Source organism: Diadema antillarum, unplaced genomic scaffold, assembly GCF_040938485.1.
Source record: "Diadema antillarum isolate AM-2024a unplaced genomic scaffold, OU_Dant_1.0 seq00000376_RagTag, whole genome shotgun sequence".
Classification (NCBI taxonomy): domain Eukaryota; kingdom Metazoa; phylum Echinodermata; class Echinoidea; order Diadematoida; family Diadematidae; genus Diadema; species Diadema antillarum.
In genome coordinates this window covers 1,304,134-1,325,577 of record NW_027271375.1, presented here as the reverse complement: position 1 = coordinate 1,325,577, position 21,444 = coordinate 1,304,134, and the positions used below count along the sequence as shown (strand labels likewise).

Below are 21,444 nucleotides of genomic sequence, written 5' to 3'. Positions count from 1 at the left end.
TGACCTTTGACCTTTGACCTTCATTTTTGACCTATATTGTACTTTGGTTACAAAATGCTACTCCTTCGCCATTTCTAACCCGATTTCGATTCCGTTTGCTTTATGTGATGGCACTAGGTGAGGGCTTCAAAACTTCTACACAGAATTTTGACCTTTGACTTCTTTGACCTTTGACCTTGATTTTTACCTATATTGTACATTGGCTACAAAATCCTACTCCTTTGCCATTTCTAACCCGATTTTGATTCTCTTTGCTTTATGTGATGGCACTAGGTGAGGGCTTCAAAACTTCTTCACAGAATTTTGACCTTTGACTTCTTTGACCTTTGACCTTGATTGTTGACCTGTATTGCACATTTTGCTACAAAATGCTACTTCCGGCGGGGACATATATTACGCACCGCATAATTTCTACTTTTCCTTGTTTTCTAAGGAATACTTCAGTTTCTTTTTTTCCCCTTCGGACCTGAATCAAAGATTTCAGGCATGACTTTATTATTATTGCCTCAACATCGGCAGCAAGTTTCCGTCAAAGGTCTCCTTTCGTGAATATGTGCTAAAAAGTGTATGAGGGAATAAAGAAGTATTTTTTATATAAAGAAAGAAAAGAGTGTTTGTAATTGCTGGACCAAATCCCCTCCTGTGTTTTGCATGTTTCATTGATGTCTGTGTATCCTTCTTCATGAGTAAATCTTGCAAGTCGCCAGATACCAACTTCAGGTGCATATGATATTTTCACTCTTTGAAGAGTGAATGTGGGAGAGAGAAAGAAAAAATGTGACCTATGAAACAGAAAGAAAGTGTGTATTATTTCTGAATCTCTGTTTTCTCTGCACTTTGCACAGGAACCTGTGTGATATCAAACAGACAGGGAGACTGAATTCAGACCAGTTTGCCCTGGCTATGTACCTGGTGAAGCAGTCCAAAGCAGGCATCACTCCTCCACCCCAACTCACCCCTGAGATGATACCACCAACGTTCAGACCGAAGCCTGGGGTACCTGATTCTTCTCCCGCGGTGAGAATTCACCCCCAATCAACTCCAATATTTAACATTATCAGTAATCCTTTGCATATATACATTTGAAGATCTGGATTACTTTGCTTGAAGTGTCCGAGGCCAGCGATATTGTGGACTGTGTTCATCAGTTTTTGTGGCATTAACCACAAAAATAGAAGTCACATGCAACAAATATTTCATTGAGGGCTTGTTTATGTTGATTATGTGCAAATGATGTAATCCCCCTGTATCATAGAAAGCATGTATGGCCATTTAAGTTGCCATCGTAACTTGATTACTATTCGTGTAGTAGACAAACTTTCATTCTATCAGCAAAGTATCTGTTAAGTAATTGGAGAAGAATTGATGATTAAGAATGAAAACAAGAGTAACATTGGCTTTCAATTCAATTCAGTTCATGTTTGTGGAGCCCGAAAACATAATTCAGATTTGACATCAAACAATTTAAATAGCATCAGTATTCTACAGAACAATGACTGCAGAGAGTGATATATCCTAAGATTATTATTTTCTTTTGCAAGTATAGGATTACCGATAACCAGCTCCTTTAACAATCATACTTCTAGAGAGTGTCGATATGTTGCTTTTCATGCTTTTACTGTTGCTGATAGTGATGTACTCCATGTTGACCTTTCATCCCCTGCGCAGGATCTGACGTCCCTGATGCCCGGCGGGGGCGGGGCGCCGGGCGACTTCTCGGCCATCAAGGAGCTGGATGCTATCAGCAAGGAGATCGACACGCTGAGCAAGGAGAAGAACCAGCTCCAGTCGGACATCCGGGACAAGGAGGAGGTCATTAAGATGAAGTCCATGGAGGTCCAGGTGAGGAGTTGGACATAGAGGCATTGGTCATCTCGTCGGTCCACCATCAGATACACAAGCCTTTCGCAGAGGAGCCAAAATTTGCAAATTAAAATGCATGTGAAAATTCTTGTCTGCACTGTATGTGTGGAATACCAGTGACTATCTGTTGGCCGTCTGCTACAATTGCGAAAATTTCATGCTGCGAAAATATCTCGCTGTGCAGTAGATGGGAAGGTGCTGGTTATCTCTCAGATCCACCATCAGATACACAAGCTTCTCACAGAGACTCCAACTCTCCTGCTTACGGCACACGAGATATCTCCCACTTTTGAGGCAATTTTCTCAAAATCTTCTGCTCTCTTGCTTGAGTTTGAATCGCTTCCACTCTAGCTGTAAAAACGTAATTGTAGCCTTTTCCCGCCCAGCTTAGTTTTGCCATAGTACTGTATGTTGAAAAATAAGACTTAAGATAACACCAGAGAGCATTTACAACCTTAAAGCCAGACCCTGGCCTACAGAGATGTTGCACTCTGCACTCATGTGTTGCGCTACACGTGCATAATAGTGTGCACATGTTTGGGCAATCAGAGTCTCCTGTTTGCTGAGGGTCCAGGCAGGAGAATCTCCAGTTTCAGACGTGGTTGTTTGTGGGGTATCTGTTTTTAGAGCAAACCCTCATGGATAATGGCTCCAATGGCCATTGTAGTTATATTGTTATGTGTCAGATGCCTTCATTTGTTAGGAGGAGCCTTTCTGAGCAGATGCCTCTAGGGTAGATAGAGGCTCCTATTGCTCTTTAGTGGATGGGAGAAGAAGGGTGTGATGTGGATTTATTCCCATTTCATCTTATTTTTCATCATGTATTAACAGAGATGCCATCTGCTACTTGGTGCAGTATTTTTAGTCCTTTTTTTTTTGCCAAAAATACTGTGAGTTTCATGGAAAATGCTATTTTTCCTTGATTGCTTTACTACTTATGTCTTTTGCAGGAAAGATAAATATACTGTTTTTCCACCTAGAATATAAGATACGCCTTCTCAATCCTCAGAATACTGTAAAAGTGGATATTTTCGCGCGACTAATTTTTCGCGCATGGCCGGGTCAGAAGAGTTTTGCATGTTTTTAATTCCGCGGAATCAAGACATCATGCACAGGAACGTATGTCAGGCAAAAATATTTGCGAGCTTTTATATTCGCGCTAGTTTCTGGTTGCGCGAAATGCGCGAAAATTTCAACACCGCGAAAATTTCCACTTTTACAGTACTGCAGTGCTGTTTAAAAATCTATGGCATCCCTTTATTTTTGACTAATTCTTATGCTTGATCTACGTATTCTCAGGGCCTCCAGAGTGAGCTTGACAAATCCACAGCACAGGTCAAGCAGCTGGAATCCCAGAAGGCTGAGGCCCAGAAGAGACTCGACGAGCTGGACCAGCAGAAGACCAAACTGGAGGGTCTTCTCTCTGAGGTCCAGGTCCAGTGTCAGGAGGTCCAGAAGAGTGTGGACTCCCTGCGGGGACAAATCAGTTCCCAACAGAGCACAGTGAAGGTGAGTACTGCCGACCGTCTGATAATTAGATCCCCTTGTTTTGGACCACTCAACACTACTTGTGAAATAAGAAGTTCAACTAGAAGTGGTGATTGTGTTGATGGCTATGACATGATGGTGATGGTGATGATGATGATGATGATGAGGATGAGGATGATAATGATTATGATACTAGTATGATGGTGATGATGGTAATAATGCTGATAGTGATAATGATAATGTTGATGTTGGTGATGATGATTACAATATTATGTTTATGATGCCGATCCATTTGATAATGCTAATGAAGATGTATTTATTTAGTGAAACTAGCTTATCACCAAAATAGACCATGATTACTGTTCAAAGAATGTCAGTTCCAGTATTTGACAATGTCACTTCATGTTCAAGGAGTGATGATTACATTAAGTTTGAATGTAATGTTCACTTATGTGTATACTGCATACGCCGAATATTTCGCGAAGTTTTAATTTTCGCAAATTTCGCGAGTCAGGTGCTATTTGCAAATTTAAAGACATGCAAAAATATTGACTCTGATCCTGAAATGAATGTGACGTGCACGCATGCATGTCTTCGATCATTACAGTTCTCCATGATCACAAATTTTTACCACTCGCGAAATCGTTGAGAAGTCCTGATTCGCGAAAATTTAGACTTGCTAAATATATGGCGTATACAGTATGTCATCTGTAATGCATGTCGAACCAATTATGCATGGAATCTGTAGACATTGTGTGAAGTAAAGATATGTGTGGATTTCTAGGGTAAGTTGTGTGTTAATGTGCGATCTCCATTGAGGAACCACAAGTGTGACACATATGTCACCCAAACCAAGGGGTCATTGACGGGCAAAAAGAAAGAAAGAAATGAAAAACTTCATACTGAGCTACACAATGTGACAAACATCTTATTGAATCTTTATTGCAACTGACTTACAAATTGCCCTTTATCAATGTAAGGAAACACTGATCATTTGGTGTTTGAGTAGAAGCCATGATTACGTGTAAAACAAAAAAAACAAAAACAAAAAAATCATAGGTTTACATTCTCAGGTGGAATTTCAACTCGCAAGTTCCTGGTTGCTAGACAAGCATCATATCCACTAGACTTTTGAGCTTCCACCACTTAAGCAGTGATCGTCCTAACACGGAATAATCAATGTTAATTTACATCGATGAAGGGCAGTTTGCCAATCAGTTGCAATGAAAAAATGACTTGGCCCAGGAATTATTGATTTAAACCATAATTGTATTTGTTTTGGACGATGAACATGTCTTTATTATGGGAGACGAAGGCAGATGTTTGTTGCCATGCATGCAACAATCCAGAGTTTGTTTGCCATTGAACACTGTCTGTATATGAAGCCTGAATTTGTGTCTGATGTTTGTACGTGATGTAGAAGAAAAAGCTGAAGGGAGAAGATGCCAAGAAGGCCATCGCCAAGGTAACAAGCATGGAGGAGGGAGTGGCCTGGGCATGGTAGGATGAGGGGTTGCATGCAGGCATGGTTACAGTTGCATGCCACATTTGCAACAAGAGTTGCCACATTGTGTTTGTTGTGCAACCTGTTGTGATCATACTTGCCAGAGGTGATTGACCGGAGCGTCATTGCTGTTGCCAAAGGGACAGTGCAAGCTTGAACAATTTGTCTGTGGCCCGAACCTGGACATAGTTCTGTGTCTTGGGTAGAAGCAGGAATTGAAGTGTCCGGCCACCTCAAGAGATGGCCACCAAACCCTACAATGTTTTGTTCTGTTTTATTTTGAAGAGAGAGATGAAATTTTGGCAGTACATCTGTAATTGATTCAGATTTCATGACCGACAAAATGCACCTTTATATTTATTTATTTATTTGAGAAATTAATGGCAGCTTGCAATCAAATAGCTTCAGGAGGATGATTTTTACCAAGCCAAGCCAGTAGCTTGACCAGTGGATCGATAAAAAGTCAGTGTTCCCTGCAATGTGCACACATTCCAGAACCCAGGTCACATGATTTCTGTGCAATGGAGGTGAAAGACAATAATTGAATTCAGAGACGTGATCTTTTGGGGTTATCTATATGTCCAAGATATGTAACTGTGCAAGAATAATTATACAGGTGCTACTCATGCAACAGAAATCAAATTTCTTTCTTCCCAAAAGGAGCAAACTTTTGTGTATTTAGCATAATATTTCCTGAAATCAGGCCTAGAAGATACAGTCACTGAAATCAGCAAAATTGTGGGGTCCACAGACACTCATTTAGCAACACAGAGTCCTGCTTTGACACAGGCTTAACAAATTTTTACGAAATAAACCAGTGGTACAGTGTATTTGTCTTGTGTCTCAGGTTTCAATTTGTCCAAGAGAACCTGCACAGCCATTTTGTGTGTAATGCCTTGTCCATCCACTGTGCATTCTATGAGCATGACAGCTAGTTTCAGTGACGTGTATGCCTATTAAAGGTAAAGTCCATCATAGACTGCCTATGCACGGAGCTGCACGATGTCATGCCATTTGAATGTATTTGATAAAATGTCCAGCTGCCAAAAGAGTGCAAGCACTTAGGGAACTTTATATCGATGTGAGCGGGGGAAGTAATTACAAGGAGAAGATCAAAACAAAACTTAAAACTTAATATCTCTACTACAATAGAAACCTTTTTGGTAAATTCCCAACAATCAATTCTGCGATCGAGGTGCATGTGCATGAGTAATGTCATGAATTGAAAGTTAGAAGGACTGTAGGCATCAGTTTAAAGGGGCATAGTCCCGGTAGTGTAGATGGCGCTGTTGATGCTACTGCCGATCACTGTTAGCATTGATACGAAGATTGCCGAAATTGAGCTGTCATCAAGAGTAAAGCGCGTAGGTGTTGCTATGTAACGTTGCCTTCGTTGTCTTCTCTGTGCATCACGCAGTCTGTAGTAATGCCAGGGTGCGTGCATATGTGCTTCTTATTATGACATCACAAAAGAAGTTTGCTAAAGCTGTCATCCCCCTGAGCCGAATCATGAGCCGAACTGTGATCGGACCACTGACACAGTGGATCGGACTTCTTCGGACTCGGGAAAGTGGGCCAAAGCGTAAGTGCCCAAGAGAAGTCGATAGCATGGGTCTCTATAGGAAACTTGCGCCGTGCGCCCGCGTACGCATTTGACTAAAACACCGGGACCATGCACCTTTAAAGCCACTTGAAGAATAGAGTACAATGGATGATTAGCTCACTAGGCTTGATTGCAGCATGTTTTGATGCAGCATTCAACAACAATTTGTGTATTAAATGTGCTGTGTTATTCAAGCACATGATCACTAGTGACTTTTGCTCTTAACTTTTTCGGTTTGTATTGCAACTTAGTGCATCCCATCCCCTTTGTTGTTTGTTTGTTGTTGTTGTTGTTTTATTCGTGATAAACATATGTACAACTTTCCAAGTGTGTTAGCATGTGTGTTTGTACCTTTCATACATTGGAACTGTGTCAGTTATTATCATTATTTTTTTTTTTTTGCTGCTCCCAGGCCCAAGAAGAGGAGCTGAAAAAGGCACAGTCCGAGCTGATCACACTGCGCCAGGAGGAGCAGCAGCTTGAGCAGCAGGTGGAGACGGGCAAGTCCCAGCTGACCACAGTGGAGGAGAACCTCAATCACACAAACCAACAAATCACAGAGGTGAACATATGAAGAGTTTTATCGCAAAACCAGCTAACTCCATTCTTGTTAAGTTGCGATATTTGTGATTAAAGCTGCTAAAAAACAAAGAAAATAGTAAGAAAATACAGGATATTTTTAATTATAACTTCTAGAATATTCCTTGTTATGTCACAAGTGAGGTAATACTGGAAAGGTTTAAGTTTGCTCTATCTGATTATGGACTATCTGATGAAATGTTTGAAAATGGCGCTCAGCTCAATTGGCAGTAAAACTCTTCATATTGTAGTTTTTATAGTGGAACCTGCAGTCAAGAATTTAGGTCTGTTGAATCTAAGCCCCTCAGTGGATCAAAACTTTTGTGTTGGGCTTATATCTAAGATCATGCACATGGCATTTAGCTAGTTTTGAGCAAAAGAGCCTTGAATTTGTTTAGGATCTTTGCTACCGTAGAATTCTGAGATCATTGTATTAAACTCAAGCGTTAAGTTGATTCCATTTTGATTATCTCTCACTCCTCTGTTGTGGATGCTGTCATAAATGCACTGAGTAATTACTGGTATTACTAGCGATAACTTTAATTTTATATGACACTATCCACTATAATAAAGGTGTAAACTTAGTCATTAGTTGTGTCCAGGGATTGAGCGAAAGGTATTTCGAAGTAGTAGTGCATATTACTGATATTTTTCGTGTTTTCTTTAGTTGATATGTTCATCCAAGTAGTTCTTCCAATTTTCTTATGTGCCACACATGTAGTCTCTACTCTGATACTCTCAATTTTGTGTTGCCATGAGGACTTGAAACAGTTGTCTAATTGAGTATCTGTGCAGAAGACGACATCATTTTGAGTTTTGCCAAGACTGCTGTTTTTCTTTACTCAAAGGCCTCTGTTATACTTAAATATACTAAAGATCAGTTGGAGTGGAACATGGGTGATTCCTTTAAGAAAGAGAGTTACAAAGAGCATGCCCAAAGTATTGAAATTGTCTTTCACAGCTGCACACGAAGCTAGCTAGCCTTAGGGAAGCCAAGAGCAACCTGAACGGCAAGGTGACCAAGATCTCTAGTGCCATCGACACGGCCAACTCGACGGGATCCATGCCACAGATCGAGGAGCTGGGCTCCTTCTCAGATGCAAAGTTTGGCCTTTCACAGGAGGACATCTTTAGTAGCCGGGCAACCGTGAGTGGATGTCCAGGGGTCAAGTGATAAACCAGACATTAGGCCTTGTCCAGTGAAGAAGAGTTCACCTTTGACCCCTTTGTTTCGCTGATCCACTGCAACTATGCCTCACAAAGTGGACTGATTTCAACTACAATGCTTTGCACTTTCTGAATGAATTTTCCGTCTGAAATTTCAATTAAAAAAACAGTTCTTTGCTGTTCAGTACTCAACCAATCCAAATGCTTGCACTTGACAAGATTGTTTAAGACAGTGAATTCTTCTGTGCGTGATTAAACATCTAGAGAGTTTATGTCGTTATTGACTGTCCACGCATTTTTGGCAAGTAACTGAAGTAAGATCTTAAAAACAGTTTTACAGTAATTTTTGTTATCAGGCTTCATGAAAGCGACTATTCTTGTATTTTTTTTTTCACTAATTTGTTCGTCATGCTGTAAGGAGATATTTTACAACTTCTTATTGTCATAACAAACTTTGAATGTGATTTGTCTTGCTTCGAATGAACATTTAACTAAAGTGGATGCTGTGTAGACAGCCATTAGTCTCTCTTCAAGAAGCAATTTACCTATGAAAATCGACTTGTCAATTATCAAGGAAGAATAACGAGGAAATTATTTGTAATCTTCCAGGCTGGAAGCAGTCCTGTCAGCAGCTTGAGTGGATTTAGTGTCGGGTCGGAGGTCAACAGCAAACTTGAGGACGGCACGGACGATGGCAAGGTATATGGCTTGCTGTGGGCTCGTTATCTGGAGAGTGAATTTTTGTGTGGCACACCTTGCATACATGAATGAGGAAAGGAGGGCATTGATGATGATGTGCTGACTACATTCTAGGTTAACTGTCTTGACATGCTAGAGTGTTTGTACATCGTGGGTCCTGTTTCGTAAGATGTTAGGATGGTACATGTAACTCTTGCTGGAATGGCAACTTCCCATAGGAACAGCCAATCAGGAAGCAGGATTCTTGTCGTTACCATGACAAATGTCAGTCTAGCAAGAGTTGCTATCATATCAACTCTTTTATAAAAAGGGGCCCTAGTGTACACTGATTAGCTTTCCTCATTTGGAAGGGAGGCTGAATATAGTGATGTCATTTTTCCTGTAATTGTAATCATACTCAGGGGGTTGCTAATTTACTAAGAAAGAGATTACTGTAAAATGAGGAACTTTCGCGTGCATTTTTTGCAAATTTCGTGAGAGCAGAGATTTACGAAATTTAAATGCATGCTTAATATCTTGTCTGAACTATATGCATTGAATGTCAGAGACAACTTGCAAAAATTTAGTGCTGCGGATAAGGCTGTCGGCTCCCATTCACGAAAATTTCATGCCGCGAAAATATCATGTTTTACAGTATGAATACGTGTACAAGTGTGCTGTAAATGATTTCTTATAGTTTGAGGGCTTTACAAATGAATGCATATATGTATCTTCTTGTTAAAAAATGACATTATTATATGAAAACAAACTCAAAAAAATAAATTTGTATTGGATTTCGTCAAACTCTTGCTGCCTTTGTGTTTGAGACTTCGTTCAAACTTTTTTAATTGCACAATTTGAGCCACAGTATTTTGCCACTGTGTCAGAGATGAGATCACCGGTCAATGACAGTGAGTTTTCCCTCCTGTTTCCATGCCTTTTCTCTCCAGGACGATCCATTCAAGGGGAAAGACCCGTTTGCAGGCCTTGGTGACACCCAGTCTTCAGATCCTTTCCAATCAGAGGACCCTTTCAAAGACAGTGAGTACACTGCACAAATGAAGGATAACCTTAGTATATATACAATTTATGTGCATTTGTCTGTGTGAGTGTATGTGTGTGTTGTGTGTGTGCATGTGTGTTTGTTTGTTTTGGGTTTTTTGGTTTCGTTTTCCACGTTCTACAAGTAAATGATAAACACATCAAGTATTGAATGTGAAAATTGTCCAGTACAAACAAATAAAAGAATGTATATGTGTGAAATAGGAGGAATCTACATAGAAGAATTGCTTGCAGGGTATAGATTCCAAGAAGCTGAAAGTATGTCTGTCTTGGTGTGCAGAGACCAAGTGCACGTACATGTACGTCCAGTTATCTGATTCCCCAGAGTCTCTCCTCTTTGAATGTTTCATTCATAGGGTAACATGGTACTTCTTTGTGAAACTGTCTCTGTAATTCTATCGTGTGCCAATTGAATTATTGAATTTTGATCTTGGCATTCATTCTCGTCACTAATATTTACTGTAACACTTTGAAATGCAAGGCACTAGTGGCATTTATATGCTTGCAAGATTATTCCTTTATTTACATTTTAGCCTGCAGGCAATTGAGGCTGATATTACGCCATAATTGTTTTTGAATGTTTATTGTCACAGGTGATCCCTTCAAGTCTGATGGTGGCGATCCGTTCAAGAATGATGCTTTTGCAGCAAATCCCTTTGGAGGAGATCCCTTTAAAAATGACCCATTTGGTGCTTCAGGCACGACAAACTCAGACAATCCCTTTGGGGGCTCTACAAACTCTTCCAATGATCCCTTCTCTTCGTCGTCCCCTGGATCAAGCGACCCGTTTGGTGGATCTTCAGTGTCAAAGGACCCTTTTGCATCAACGTTAGGAACAGACCCATTTGCGTCGAAATCGGATGACCCCTTTGCATCAAACTCAGCAGCAAACTCAGCCGAAGACCCTTTCGCATCAAAAGGCTCAAAGGACAGTGACCCATTTGCATCGGAGAGTTCAACGACTTCCAAGGACCCGTTTGCATCAAAGACTTTAGGGGGCAGCAGTGACCCGTTCGCATCAAAATCTTCAAATGGTAGCAGTGATCCCTTTGCATCTGGGACAGGGTCATCAGCTGCCGATGACCCCTTTGCCGGCTCAACAACATCTTCTGACCCTTTCAAAGGAAATGACCCTTTTGCATCTGAGTCGATAGGAGGACTAACAAATGGCAATGCAGAAAGTAAGAGTCTGTTGAATGCAATGCTCTTCTGTAGGCTCAGAGTTGATTCAAGTACCCCCTGTGCAGTAAACAAACTGAGGCGTTAGTTGTGTACATTGCAATTAACAAGCGAAATAGATATGCATAATAGATGTTGTTGTGTAATTTTGTTGATTGGCTAATTGCATGTGATTACATATTGAGTTTTTCTCATGTTGTTAAAATTTGTCTCAAAAGTCTCATTCTTTCGTACCTAAACTCTTCTTTATTGACTAATCATATACTGTATAAGCTGTTATTTTAGTGAGGGTTTAATTTTCGCGAATTTCACAAATCACAGTCCGATCGCGAATTGAACAACATGCGAAAATATCGTGTTGCGCTGAGGTAATACTGCATTTATCATACTGTTGTTGTCAATTCAGGAAAACAACATCTCGCAAAAATGTCTCTGACCTCCTCATCCGTGAAAATATCTGTCCACGAAAATAACAGCTTATGCCTCAGGCAGGCCAGCTTGATGTTGAGTATGTGTGATATATCTCCCCCTCTATTTGTGAGTTTGTTTTGACCCCTAACACAGCCAAATACATTTTATATGTTTTCTCTCTGTAAATTAGCAAAGTCATCCAGTGATCCATTTGCTTCAATAGACCCGTTTGGAGGGAGTGCGTTCCAAGCGGATTCATTTAGCAAGGTTGGTATCAAGACATTACAAAAGAGCTTTAGCGTCCTGAATTATTAGTAGGTTCAGGTCCCGGTTCAATGACATTTATTTGCAGCAAATATAAGTACAAGTAATACAAATACAAGTAATAGTAATGAGTTAGAAATATGACATGTGAAAATTTCTCTAAGCAGGAATTGATTTGATATATGTTTTAAACGATATGTGCAGACCATGCAGTGATTAAGGTACAGTCATTCTACACTTTATCATTTGAGGAATATTTTTGTAGAATGATTATCTTTTTTTTCAATCACTGGTGTCACAAGTACTGCCAAGTATCACTATCATGATATTAATCAGTTTCCTATGGAAACCTGATAGCATGTGTATTTAGTCTGTGGGGATTTCAGAATTCAATATGGAATGGGTTAAAAGGCCTTAATATTTACTTTGTCAAGAGAATCAGGTCATGAGTTTGGATCTAGGATGTTTTATCTGTTGGGAGCCTTCATTTATTTATTTATCTTTTTTTTTTTTCTTAAATTTTGTATATTGACCTCTACTCTTGCCAAGTTCCAATGAACAGTGAGAATGATGCATTTAATTTTATGTCATCCACTGTGCATTTACAAACCATGTATTTTGTGTCAGTATTTGTTTGGGGAAGGAGGCAAAAGAAGAGCAATTTGACACATACAGTCAGACTTGTCTCTGAAGCAGCCAGTCTGTAGTGGCCATCTGATTTTTTTTGGCCACAACAGAGGCTCATTGAGAAATATTACATTGTGCATGGTGAAGACCTGGCATTAAGAGCCCCAGCTAATTTGTCTCCTGCAGCCAGTATTTCACTGTGAAGTAGCCTCAATTTCTAGTTAGAGCTCTGTTGGTACAAAAAATTCACTGAGAGTAAAAAACAAAAACAAAAACGAGAGCAAAACCAAAAGAAAGAAACAAACCAACCCCCAAACACACAAACAAAAGAAAACATGCAATTCCAAACTTTTCTCACTCTTATTTCTGAGATGAGACATTTAGAACATTTTGTGTTCTTTTGCAGTCATACAAATTGCTTTGGGAGATTTACATAATGACATTTGTTGCTAGTATCATCATATGTAAAAACCCACCAGCCAACAGAGGGCACCTGTGTATAGATGTAATCTTTTAAGTGCTCCATGAGGGATTCCTGTATGCAGGTTTGATTGTAATTATCATATATAGGTACATTCCTTGTATGTAATGCAGTACAACTCATTCCGTGTTTGACCCCATGTGACCTCCATCACAGAGCTCCAGTACCGATACGTTCAGCAGCGATCCCTTCAGCCGGCCCGAGGAGACGCCGGCCCTGCCGCCGAAGAAGAGCCGTGCCGGCGGCAACAAGCCGCTGTCAAACTCCACAAGTACTACGTCCACGGCGAGCGACCCCTTCCAGGCCTTCTCGGCGGACTCCTCCACCCTCAGCGATCCCTTCACTACTGGCAAGGGTGACTCGGCGACCAGCGGCGGGGATCCCTTCGCAACGGGATCGGACGCCAAGGTCAGCACGAGCAGTGCCAACGACCCCTTTGCCGGAGGGAAAGACCCTTTTGGCAGCAGTGGCGGTAGCGGCAATGACCCGTTCTCGGGTGGCAGTGACCCCTTCGGTGGTCCGGCAACAGGCAAGGACGGCGGTGGATCAGATCCGTTTGCAAACTTCGCAGACTTTGGGAGCGCAAAGGTGAGAATGCTTTCTTTCTGATATTAATTGCAGATTTGAAACTGATAATCACGTACTCAGACTTTATATTTTATGCTGGGTCATTTTTTGTTTTGAGTCTGTGTAAGGGTTTATATTTTGGCTTGATGAAATTTATTACAGTCCTCCAGTTCACTGGTGTTACTGGATTAATTGTTTGGTTCGATTATTAAAATTTTGTACATTTGTAACATCTTTTTTTAGGTGCATTGGTGTTCCAAAAAAAAAGTTTGTAGCACACTATACTTCTTGCTTAAAGCATTAAAGGGATAGTACAGTATTGGTGGAGATGAGAATTGGGCTTCTAACTTTTTGCAAGATACCGAGAAAACACTTATGATATAGTACAGAGCATACCATTTTAAGAGGAATTCAAAGTTTATTTCATGAAAATCGGGTTTGGAATAACTGAAACATCCAAAAACAAAGTAAAACAAAGCGATTGTAATAAAGTGTGAGTCCCACACTTTATTAGAATTGCTCTTTTTTGGATATCTCAGCCATTTCAAAACCAATTTTCATCAAATAAACGTTGAATTCCTCATAGAATTACATGCTCTTTCATATTTGATAAGAGGTTTCTCATTATCTTACAAAAAAATGTTAGAAACCTGAAATTAGGTCTCAACCAAAACTATACGATCCCTTTAAGCTTTAAAAAAAAGAAGAAAAAAAATGTATATATATTTGTATATATTATATAAATATATAATTACATATATAGTATATAAATATATAATTACATATATATGAATATATAATTACATATAATGTGCTGTAGGAAATGAGTATCAGTCATGTGAAAAGTAAGGTGTAAGATTCCTATTGATATCTTAAAATGCTGTATGGTCAGTGCGTCAAGAGTAACATTAGTCTAGAAGTCATTGTAAAAGTCATACAATGGAGATCTGGAAGCCAGAAGTCTTGAAACAAAAGTAACAAAAGAAATAACTACAGCTTATTTAGATTTACTGCGAGGACATTGGCAGGATTAAGTTATTGTTTAGTCAGATGGACTGAATCTATGTGTTGGATTAAGCATGTTGTTATAGTGCTGTAGCATGCTATTTAATGAAAGTTTTCATTGTGCCTCTCACAGTTCACAAAAGTACACATACTCTGTTGATAGCAAGTTTCCAACTTTTGCATGTCTCGATTCCACCGATGCATTTGGATTTGTGCAGAGACAGCCTAAAATATGATCCCGAGGGGTTGGCTTGTCACCAGTTGACCTTCAACCTCCCTAAATAAAGCCAGGCCTGGACTGGCTTACTAAGATATGAAAATTTCGATATGATATATCTATAGTGAGAAACCTGAGGGTTAAAACAATTTTGATTTACACACATTAGATCAAGATCGTTGTTCCTTTGTTGACATTTTTTGCAGGGATAGTGTAACAGAATTTCAGCATAAAAATTTCAGCATAAAACTATTGGAATAGCCTTTACATAAGCATCCCTTGTCCCTTTATAGAATTAAGATTTTTTTTTTGCTATCAGTGCTTCACAGCACATGTATATTGTATGATATAGTCTCTTGTCCAGGCAGAGTGTTAAAAACCACAAACTTTGCCTCCAGAGCGTTCTCACTGTGTGACGCTAACTTATTTCTGTTTCTCCTCACTTGTCTCCAACACCCCCCGGCGCAGCAGGAGCAGTGAGGCTTTGCACCACATTTCACATTGATAAATTAATCCCCAAACAAGGCAAGACATACAGACACTAAGACTTGTAGCTCGCTTGCATTGCATGGCACGTCACCCCACCCCCCCCCCACTACTCACACTGTACTGTCAAGTCCCCACCACCTTCGACAGCATGTCCATTGTGACTTGCATCATCTCCACCTCAGCTCAAAAGTGCATAAGTCCCTATAGCTCTCAGCAAGAGCCTTGAAGAGAATCTTTACGTTCTGCAGTCATTTCATTCACAGTCTGCTCCAGGAACATACGACATCATGGGTTCTTAACATATGAATGTCTGTAATGTACCACATACTGAAAGAAAAAGAAAAAGAAATAAGAACTAATATGAATGCACTATGTGCACACACATATGCAGCACACACACAGACACACAAACTAGCAAACACATACTCATTTATTGCCTACTACTATACACAAGAAGATTTATGTTGTACATCACTCAAGGCAAGGAGGGAAAACAGTATGTCAAATCTTTACCAGAATATGCACAAAAATACTGTAACAAAAGCTGCAATGTGTTAATGCTTCCTACTGTCAAAAAAAAAAAAAAAATGTATCACTTCAAATCTTCAAACTCAAAAATTATGGCTAACATAATACGCTTCTTCCCACTTCTCACTCTCCTATTCCAGAAATTCTTTAAAGAACCGTTTGTAATCTCTGATTTCTACTTCATATCTAGTTTCTACTGATGATCTGTGTGCCACACCAAACAGTAGACATGAAACTAGTGTTTGCTTTCATTGAGGTTTCAATTTGCCTTTTCATCCTGTATGTGCCCGTTGTATGTTGTATGTGCAAGTGAATGTAGATCATGGCTGTCTATGGACTTGTCAAGAAGTATTCACTGCTTCATAATTGTGTAATCCAAAGTGTTGGCATGTCATGCACTTGTACATCTTCATGTATATTGTGTATTGCATCAAGCGGTTTGCTCTTCAAAACTGTATTGCACGTGTGGAAGTTGTTTCGCTTTGGTTGTTATGAATGTTTGTGATGCTTGTCGTATTTCGTAGCATGTTTTAGTGTTTCAGTGTCTTGAAAACTGTCGCATGGCAGAGTTCTTAAATGTATCTTGCTTCCTGAGCTTAGTACAAGCAGTAATGCTTGAATGCACATCATTGGTACAGAGACTCCAACCCCAAGCACCTTCTGATGGGGAGATTCTCCCGCCTGAAACCCCTGCAAACGGGAGACTCCAACTTGATGTGCACAAAACACACATCACGAGCGTAAGGTCCCTTTTGGTCTAGGGTTCTAGATGCTCTCTCGCGCTATCTAAGGCTTATTTTTCAACATACAATGAAATTAAGTAAGAAATCATTTCAAGCGGGAGAAATTAAATCTCAAGCGGGAGAACGGGAGATTCTGCAAAAATGGGCTTTTGGCAGGAGATCTCCCGTAGAAAGCGAGAGAGTTGGAGTCTCTGTTGGTATAGAGATCAGGGGTTTAGGGGTACTGTGAAAAGTCTTTTCTATCTGTTAACCCTGTGTGTGCTTTGAGAGCCGATTGTCACAGAAAACTCCATAGCATTGTTGGACTGTTCAAAATCACTGGCACACTAAGGGATAATGCCCTTTATGATTTTATTACAAGTGCACTGCTTCTCCATGCTGCGGTTGACTTTTGGTAAGAAGAATGTACTCAAAGAAACAAAATAGTGAAAGTTTCATTAGAAATTGCACAGAAATTCAATACACACATAGGTGTAGAATTTGTAAAATAATTGTTTGATGTAATAAGGAACAGTAATAATATCCGTAACATTAACAGTTGGAGCACATCACGTCATCACATCGAAAAGCTGGTGCACAGAGTCTGCAGGTTTATTTTGTGAAATTTTTGTTTAAAAAGGAAAATTTTAGGGAAGATTTGTATGCAGGGAAATATCACACTGGCAACATCATCACACATATAATTTGCACCAAATTTCTAATATTTATATGCGTGAAACTTTAAAACACTAACTTACATTTTTTTTTTTTGGGGGGGGGGGGGTTTGGTAGAAGCTGTTATTTTCACAAATTTTGTGAATCACTGTTGAGTTGCAAATTTGTCAACACACAAAAATATCACCATATACAGAAAAGTGGTGAAGTGAATGATAGCATCGATGTCAGATCGCGAAAACAGCATCTCACGAAATGCTTGTGACCTCCTCATTTGCAAAAAAAAAAATTTATGCAAGAAGAACACCTTTTACAGTATCAGATTTTTATGAAATTTTGACATGATCTGTTCATTTACTTTGACAATTGATAAAGCCAACCTGACCATACAAGTGGCATTGCATGTAACTTCAAAAAATTGATGTGAACGTTGTATGGCATTGCACTCTATTAAAAATCATGTGTAGCATACACATACCATACCAGAATTTCAACCATATTTCCTTAAGGGGATTTGAAAGTTCCATTTAGTCAGTTTGAATTGAAGGCAAAAAGCATTATCATTATATTTTCAAACTATGAAGCTGACTTTAGGGGTAAGTTCAAATGCCCATCAGAGTGCTGCAAAGCTGTCCATGGATTTTGAGATTGGTCATTGAGATAGGTTAATGAATCAAATGAAGGAATTTTTTATTCACCATCCTTCATACATGTATGTATCTTGGTTACTGCATAATTAATGTGAATTGAATGTACCATTGTGACTCTTGTGCATGATTCTAATTCGAATGTCTCCCCCTCTTCAGTATTACATTACATAAATTATGCATTTGTAATGATATACCAGTGATTGTTGTACATTGTGCATTGCACCGTATAGACTGCATTCATCACTGCTACCTATCATGCAGGTTTGGCAATCATGCTGGTGCGTGTGCACAATATTTCTAAGCATTGTAGACCCCCCGGTCACGTCGTGCATAATTTCAAAGTGTCAATTATGAAGTACAAGTTGTCTTGATCTGTGTTAAAAAAGTTGAAATAGTGTGAAGAGTTATTATAACCAAAGCTTTTTTTTTTTTAAAGTCTTTTCTTTTTAAAATCTGTCTAAATTTCTAATTGAGATCTACATGTATTGTGTGATTGTTCGACTGAGAAGTGTCTCATTGTGAAATGATCTGCAACATTGCTTTTCACATGGGTCAGCGTGATGTCGTTTCCTTTCCATGAGTCTAAGGGTGCGTTTGAGCGCTCTAAAGCGAACCAAAGCGAACTGAACCAAGGCGTACCGTACCGAACTGTGCCAGATTTGAAGCGTTCGAGCGCTCTCTCTCTCTCTCGAGAGTACCTCACACGTCATTTATAGAAAAGGTCACACATTTTTGTAGTAAGAATGTCATCCACCTGGGGCTTTAATTACTTACAGCTGTCCCGAACAAAGAGAATGATGTCTTTGCATTGTGATGTATGCGCATGATACGTGCATGCTTTACAGTGAACTTTTAGTACGCTTTTGGAGCACATTGGGAAGTGGTCCACTTTTGGCTTGGTACAGTACGGTACAGTACACTTTAGGAGCGTTCGAGCACTCCTCTGGCGCGGGTATGAGACGGTACAGTTCGCTTTAGGAGAGCGCTCGAACGCACCCAGTGCTACCTATGAAGTATGTAAACCAGATATTGACGCACCTTCTGCATTCTTATCTAATCTGCCATCACAGTCTTCCAAAATCCATGCAACATTTTCCAAAAGTTTCTTTGTTCCCAACCATGACAATGAACTTCATATTTTCACATAATATGCATATATAACTTTTCTATTATGTTTGTTCGACTTTTCTAGAGCCTTGTTGATCTCTGTAATTTTTTTTCTTATTTAGTCATTAAATCAGTGTATTTTTATTCTTAAGGAAAATATTCTCCCTGAGTTTGAGAGAGTTAGAACTTGAATTCTCTGAAACTCTTGTGAACAAGAGCACTTTTTCTTTTCTTTTGCAGTTTATGTAAATACATGAGGTAGAGGTAGTTGTGTAGATATGATTAGAATGAATCAATGTTGATTTATTTGAATGTCCCAGTAAACCAGTCTTTCAACACCAGGGGACTGTAACAGGTGGCTTTTTGTATTGCATTTGTATATTCTTCCCACTTGTGGTTGGATAGCAAGAGTCAGAATCAGACAATTTACAGTTTTGAGAATCTAAAGCAGTCTTTTAGGCCCCAGAAGTTCTGAAAGGTTCAAGCCCTCTTATTTCAAATCAATCTTATTTGCACCAAATATTCAGGTGAAGATAAGAAACTTCATCATCAGGATGTAACTCCTGTCATTATTGTCAATATTATGATTTTGATGATGGTGATGATCATTATTATAATGATTATTACCGTTATTATTGTTATGTTATCATTTATTATTATTATCTTTATTAGTATTATTGTAATTATTGTAATTATTATTATTATTATTATTATTATTATCATCATTATTATTATTATTATTATTATTATCATTATTATTATTTGATTATCTTATCACCATTATCATTATTATAATCATCTTTAAATTGATGTAATGACTGCTGCCACTACAACCACTCTCATGTTTGGCTCTATCAAAATTCCTGTTGTTGCTATCAAGTGTAATCAGTATCATTATTATTGTCATTATTATCTCTATTGCTTCATCCTCATCATCATTGCTTTTTTATTATCATTGTAAATGTTTTTTGTTTGTGTTGTTTTTTTCCCCCATTATTGCCTTCCCTCGAGCAGTTTGAGTCAGGGCTGAGTGAAGAGGACCAGCTAGTGTGGGCAGTGAAGGAGGCGCAGAAGGAGGAGGAGAGACAAAAGCAGCTGGCCAGGCAGGAGGCCGACGACCTCGAGAGGGCCATCCGACTCAGCCAGGAGGAGGTGGGGTCATCGGAGGCGTAGCACGAGCTCTCCACGGCCCCGCCCTAACCCCAAACCCTACCCTTGATCCCCCCCCCCACCAGCCCCAACCTCTATTTCATCCTCCTTGCAATTCTAATTCTGAGCGTACTGTAAAAGCTGTCATTTTCGCGTACAGATATTTTTGTGCATGAGGAGGTGACAGACACTTTTGCCAGATGCTGTTTTTTTTTTGCAATTTGACACAGATGTTATCCTTCACTCCACCACTTTACTTACTCTACACGGCAATATTTATATCATGAAAATATGCAGCCCGGTGGTGATTGACCCAAATTGAACCCTGGCAAAAATGACAGCTTTTACAGTAACCCAATCCTCCTCTGGAAGACAAGTGGAGAGGTGATGTCCTTGTCTTGTAGTAGGATGTTATCTTGCCCGTAGAGATATCTAGATGCATATTGTGTGTTGAGGGAATGCATTCCGTGTGTGTGTATGTGTGGGTGTGGGTGTATGTGTATATGTGAATACATATGTGAATGCCTTTCAACATGGGCCTACGACGGGAAATATATTTTTGCTATGCCTCTGGATGTGGACCCCAGCGGACAGTAATCGTGATTGACTCATGAATCACATAACAGAATGGCACATGAACTGAATCGGACTCTCCTAGAGTATTGGTATAGGCCCTTTTGTTGTGCCTGTTAGGTCCACAAACATACCTAGTGCATGGGTTTATGTTTTGTAAAGCCTTCACATGTGTGTGTTGGTTGTGTGTATGTGTGTGTGTGTGTGACTGTTGCTGATAAGAGAAAAGTAGCACATTGAACTTGATGAATCCAACTTTAACGTAGCGTTGCACAGCAATGACAAAAACAGACATCTGGACCCCGTTTACAGTGCGGGGCTGGGCCATAGCTCGGCCGCGGCCGAGCCTGCCTTCATTTTAGTGTAAACGTGCAAAAGGCCAAATGCGGGGCCAAAATTGGCCGCACATTTTGCCACGCTCTGGAGGTGGTCTCGGCCTTTTCTCAGTGTAAACGCAAACTGGGCCAAATGCGCGGCCAATTTTAGTCTGGCTTCCAGACCCCCTGCCCATACTATTTTGCTATTCAGGATATTAACCCCCTCAACGTCGAAAACTAGTATAGTTTAAGGTGGTTTTGTCCTGCAAAGGATTTTTCCTTCGGCAAAGGCCTTTGCCCGAACGGCGACTTCGTCGCCACGGAATCCAGTTGGCAAAGGGTCTGAAAACCAGACTATACCAAATTGCGTTTGTTTACAAGCAGAGCGCCACTACGACAAAATATTGAAAGGTTTGAATGAAAAGCCCGGGCCGAGCCCCACACTGTAAACGGACAGAATTGCGGGGCTCAGCCCCGCAATTGAGGCCGAGCTCGGCCCAGCCCCGCACTTTTAACGGGGTCTCAGTCCGTGAGGTAAC

The 21,444-nt window shown here is 39.9% G+C and overlaps 1 protein-coding gene across 1 annotated transcript in view; it reads left to right on the top strand.

Moving 5' to 3' along the window:
• LOC139731514 (uncharacterized) overlaps positions 1 to 20,205 on the top strand; it is a 49,766-nt gene extending 29,561 nt beyond the window's left edge. Inside the window, exons 10-20 of the mRNA XM_071642398.1 lie at positions 846 to 1,017; positions 1,669 to 1,842; positions 3,163 to 3,372; positions 6,871 to 7,020; positions 7,999 to 8,184; positions 8,814 to 8,903; positions 9,833 to 9,923; positions 10,538 to 11,125; positions 11,725 to 11,801; positions 13,063 to 13,494; positions 19,881 to 20,205. Coding sequence (XP_071498499.1) covers positions 846 to 1,017; positions 1,669 to 1,842; positions 3,163 to 3,372; positions 6,871 to 7,020; positions 7,999 to 8,184; positions 8,814 to 8,903; positions 9,833 to 9,923; positions 10,538 to 11,125; positions 11,725 to 11,801; positions 13,063 to 13,494; positions 19,881 to 20,039 — 2,329 coding nt within the window. The 3' untranslated portion in view covers positions 20,040 to 20,205. The remainder of the gene's footprint in view (positions 1 to 845; positions 1,018 to 1,668; positions 1,843 to 3,162; positions 3,373 to 6,870; positions 7,021 to 7,998; positions 8,185 to 8,813; positions 8,904 to 9,832; positions 9,924 to 10,537; positions 11,126 to 11,724; positions 11,802 to 13,062; positions 13,495 to 19,880) is intronic.
• Positions 20,206 to 21,444: the final 1,239 nt, after the last annotated feature.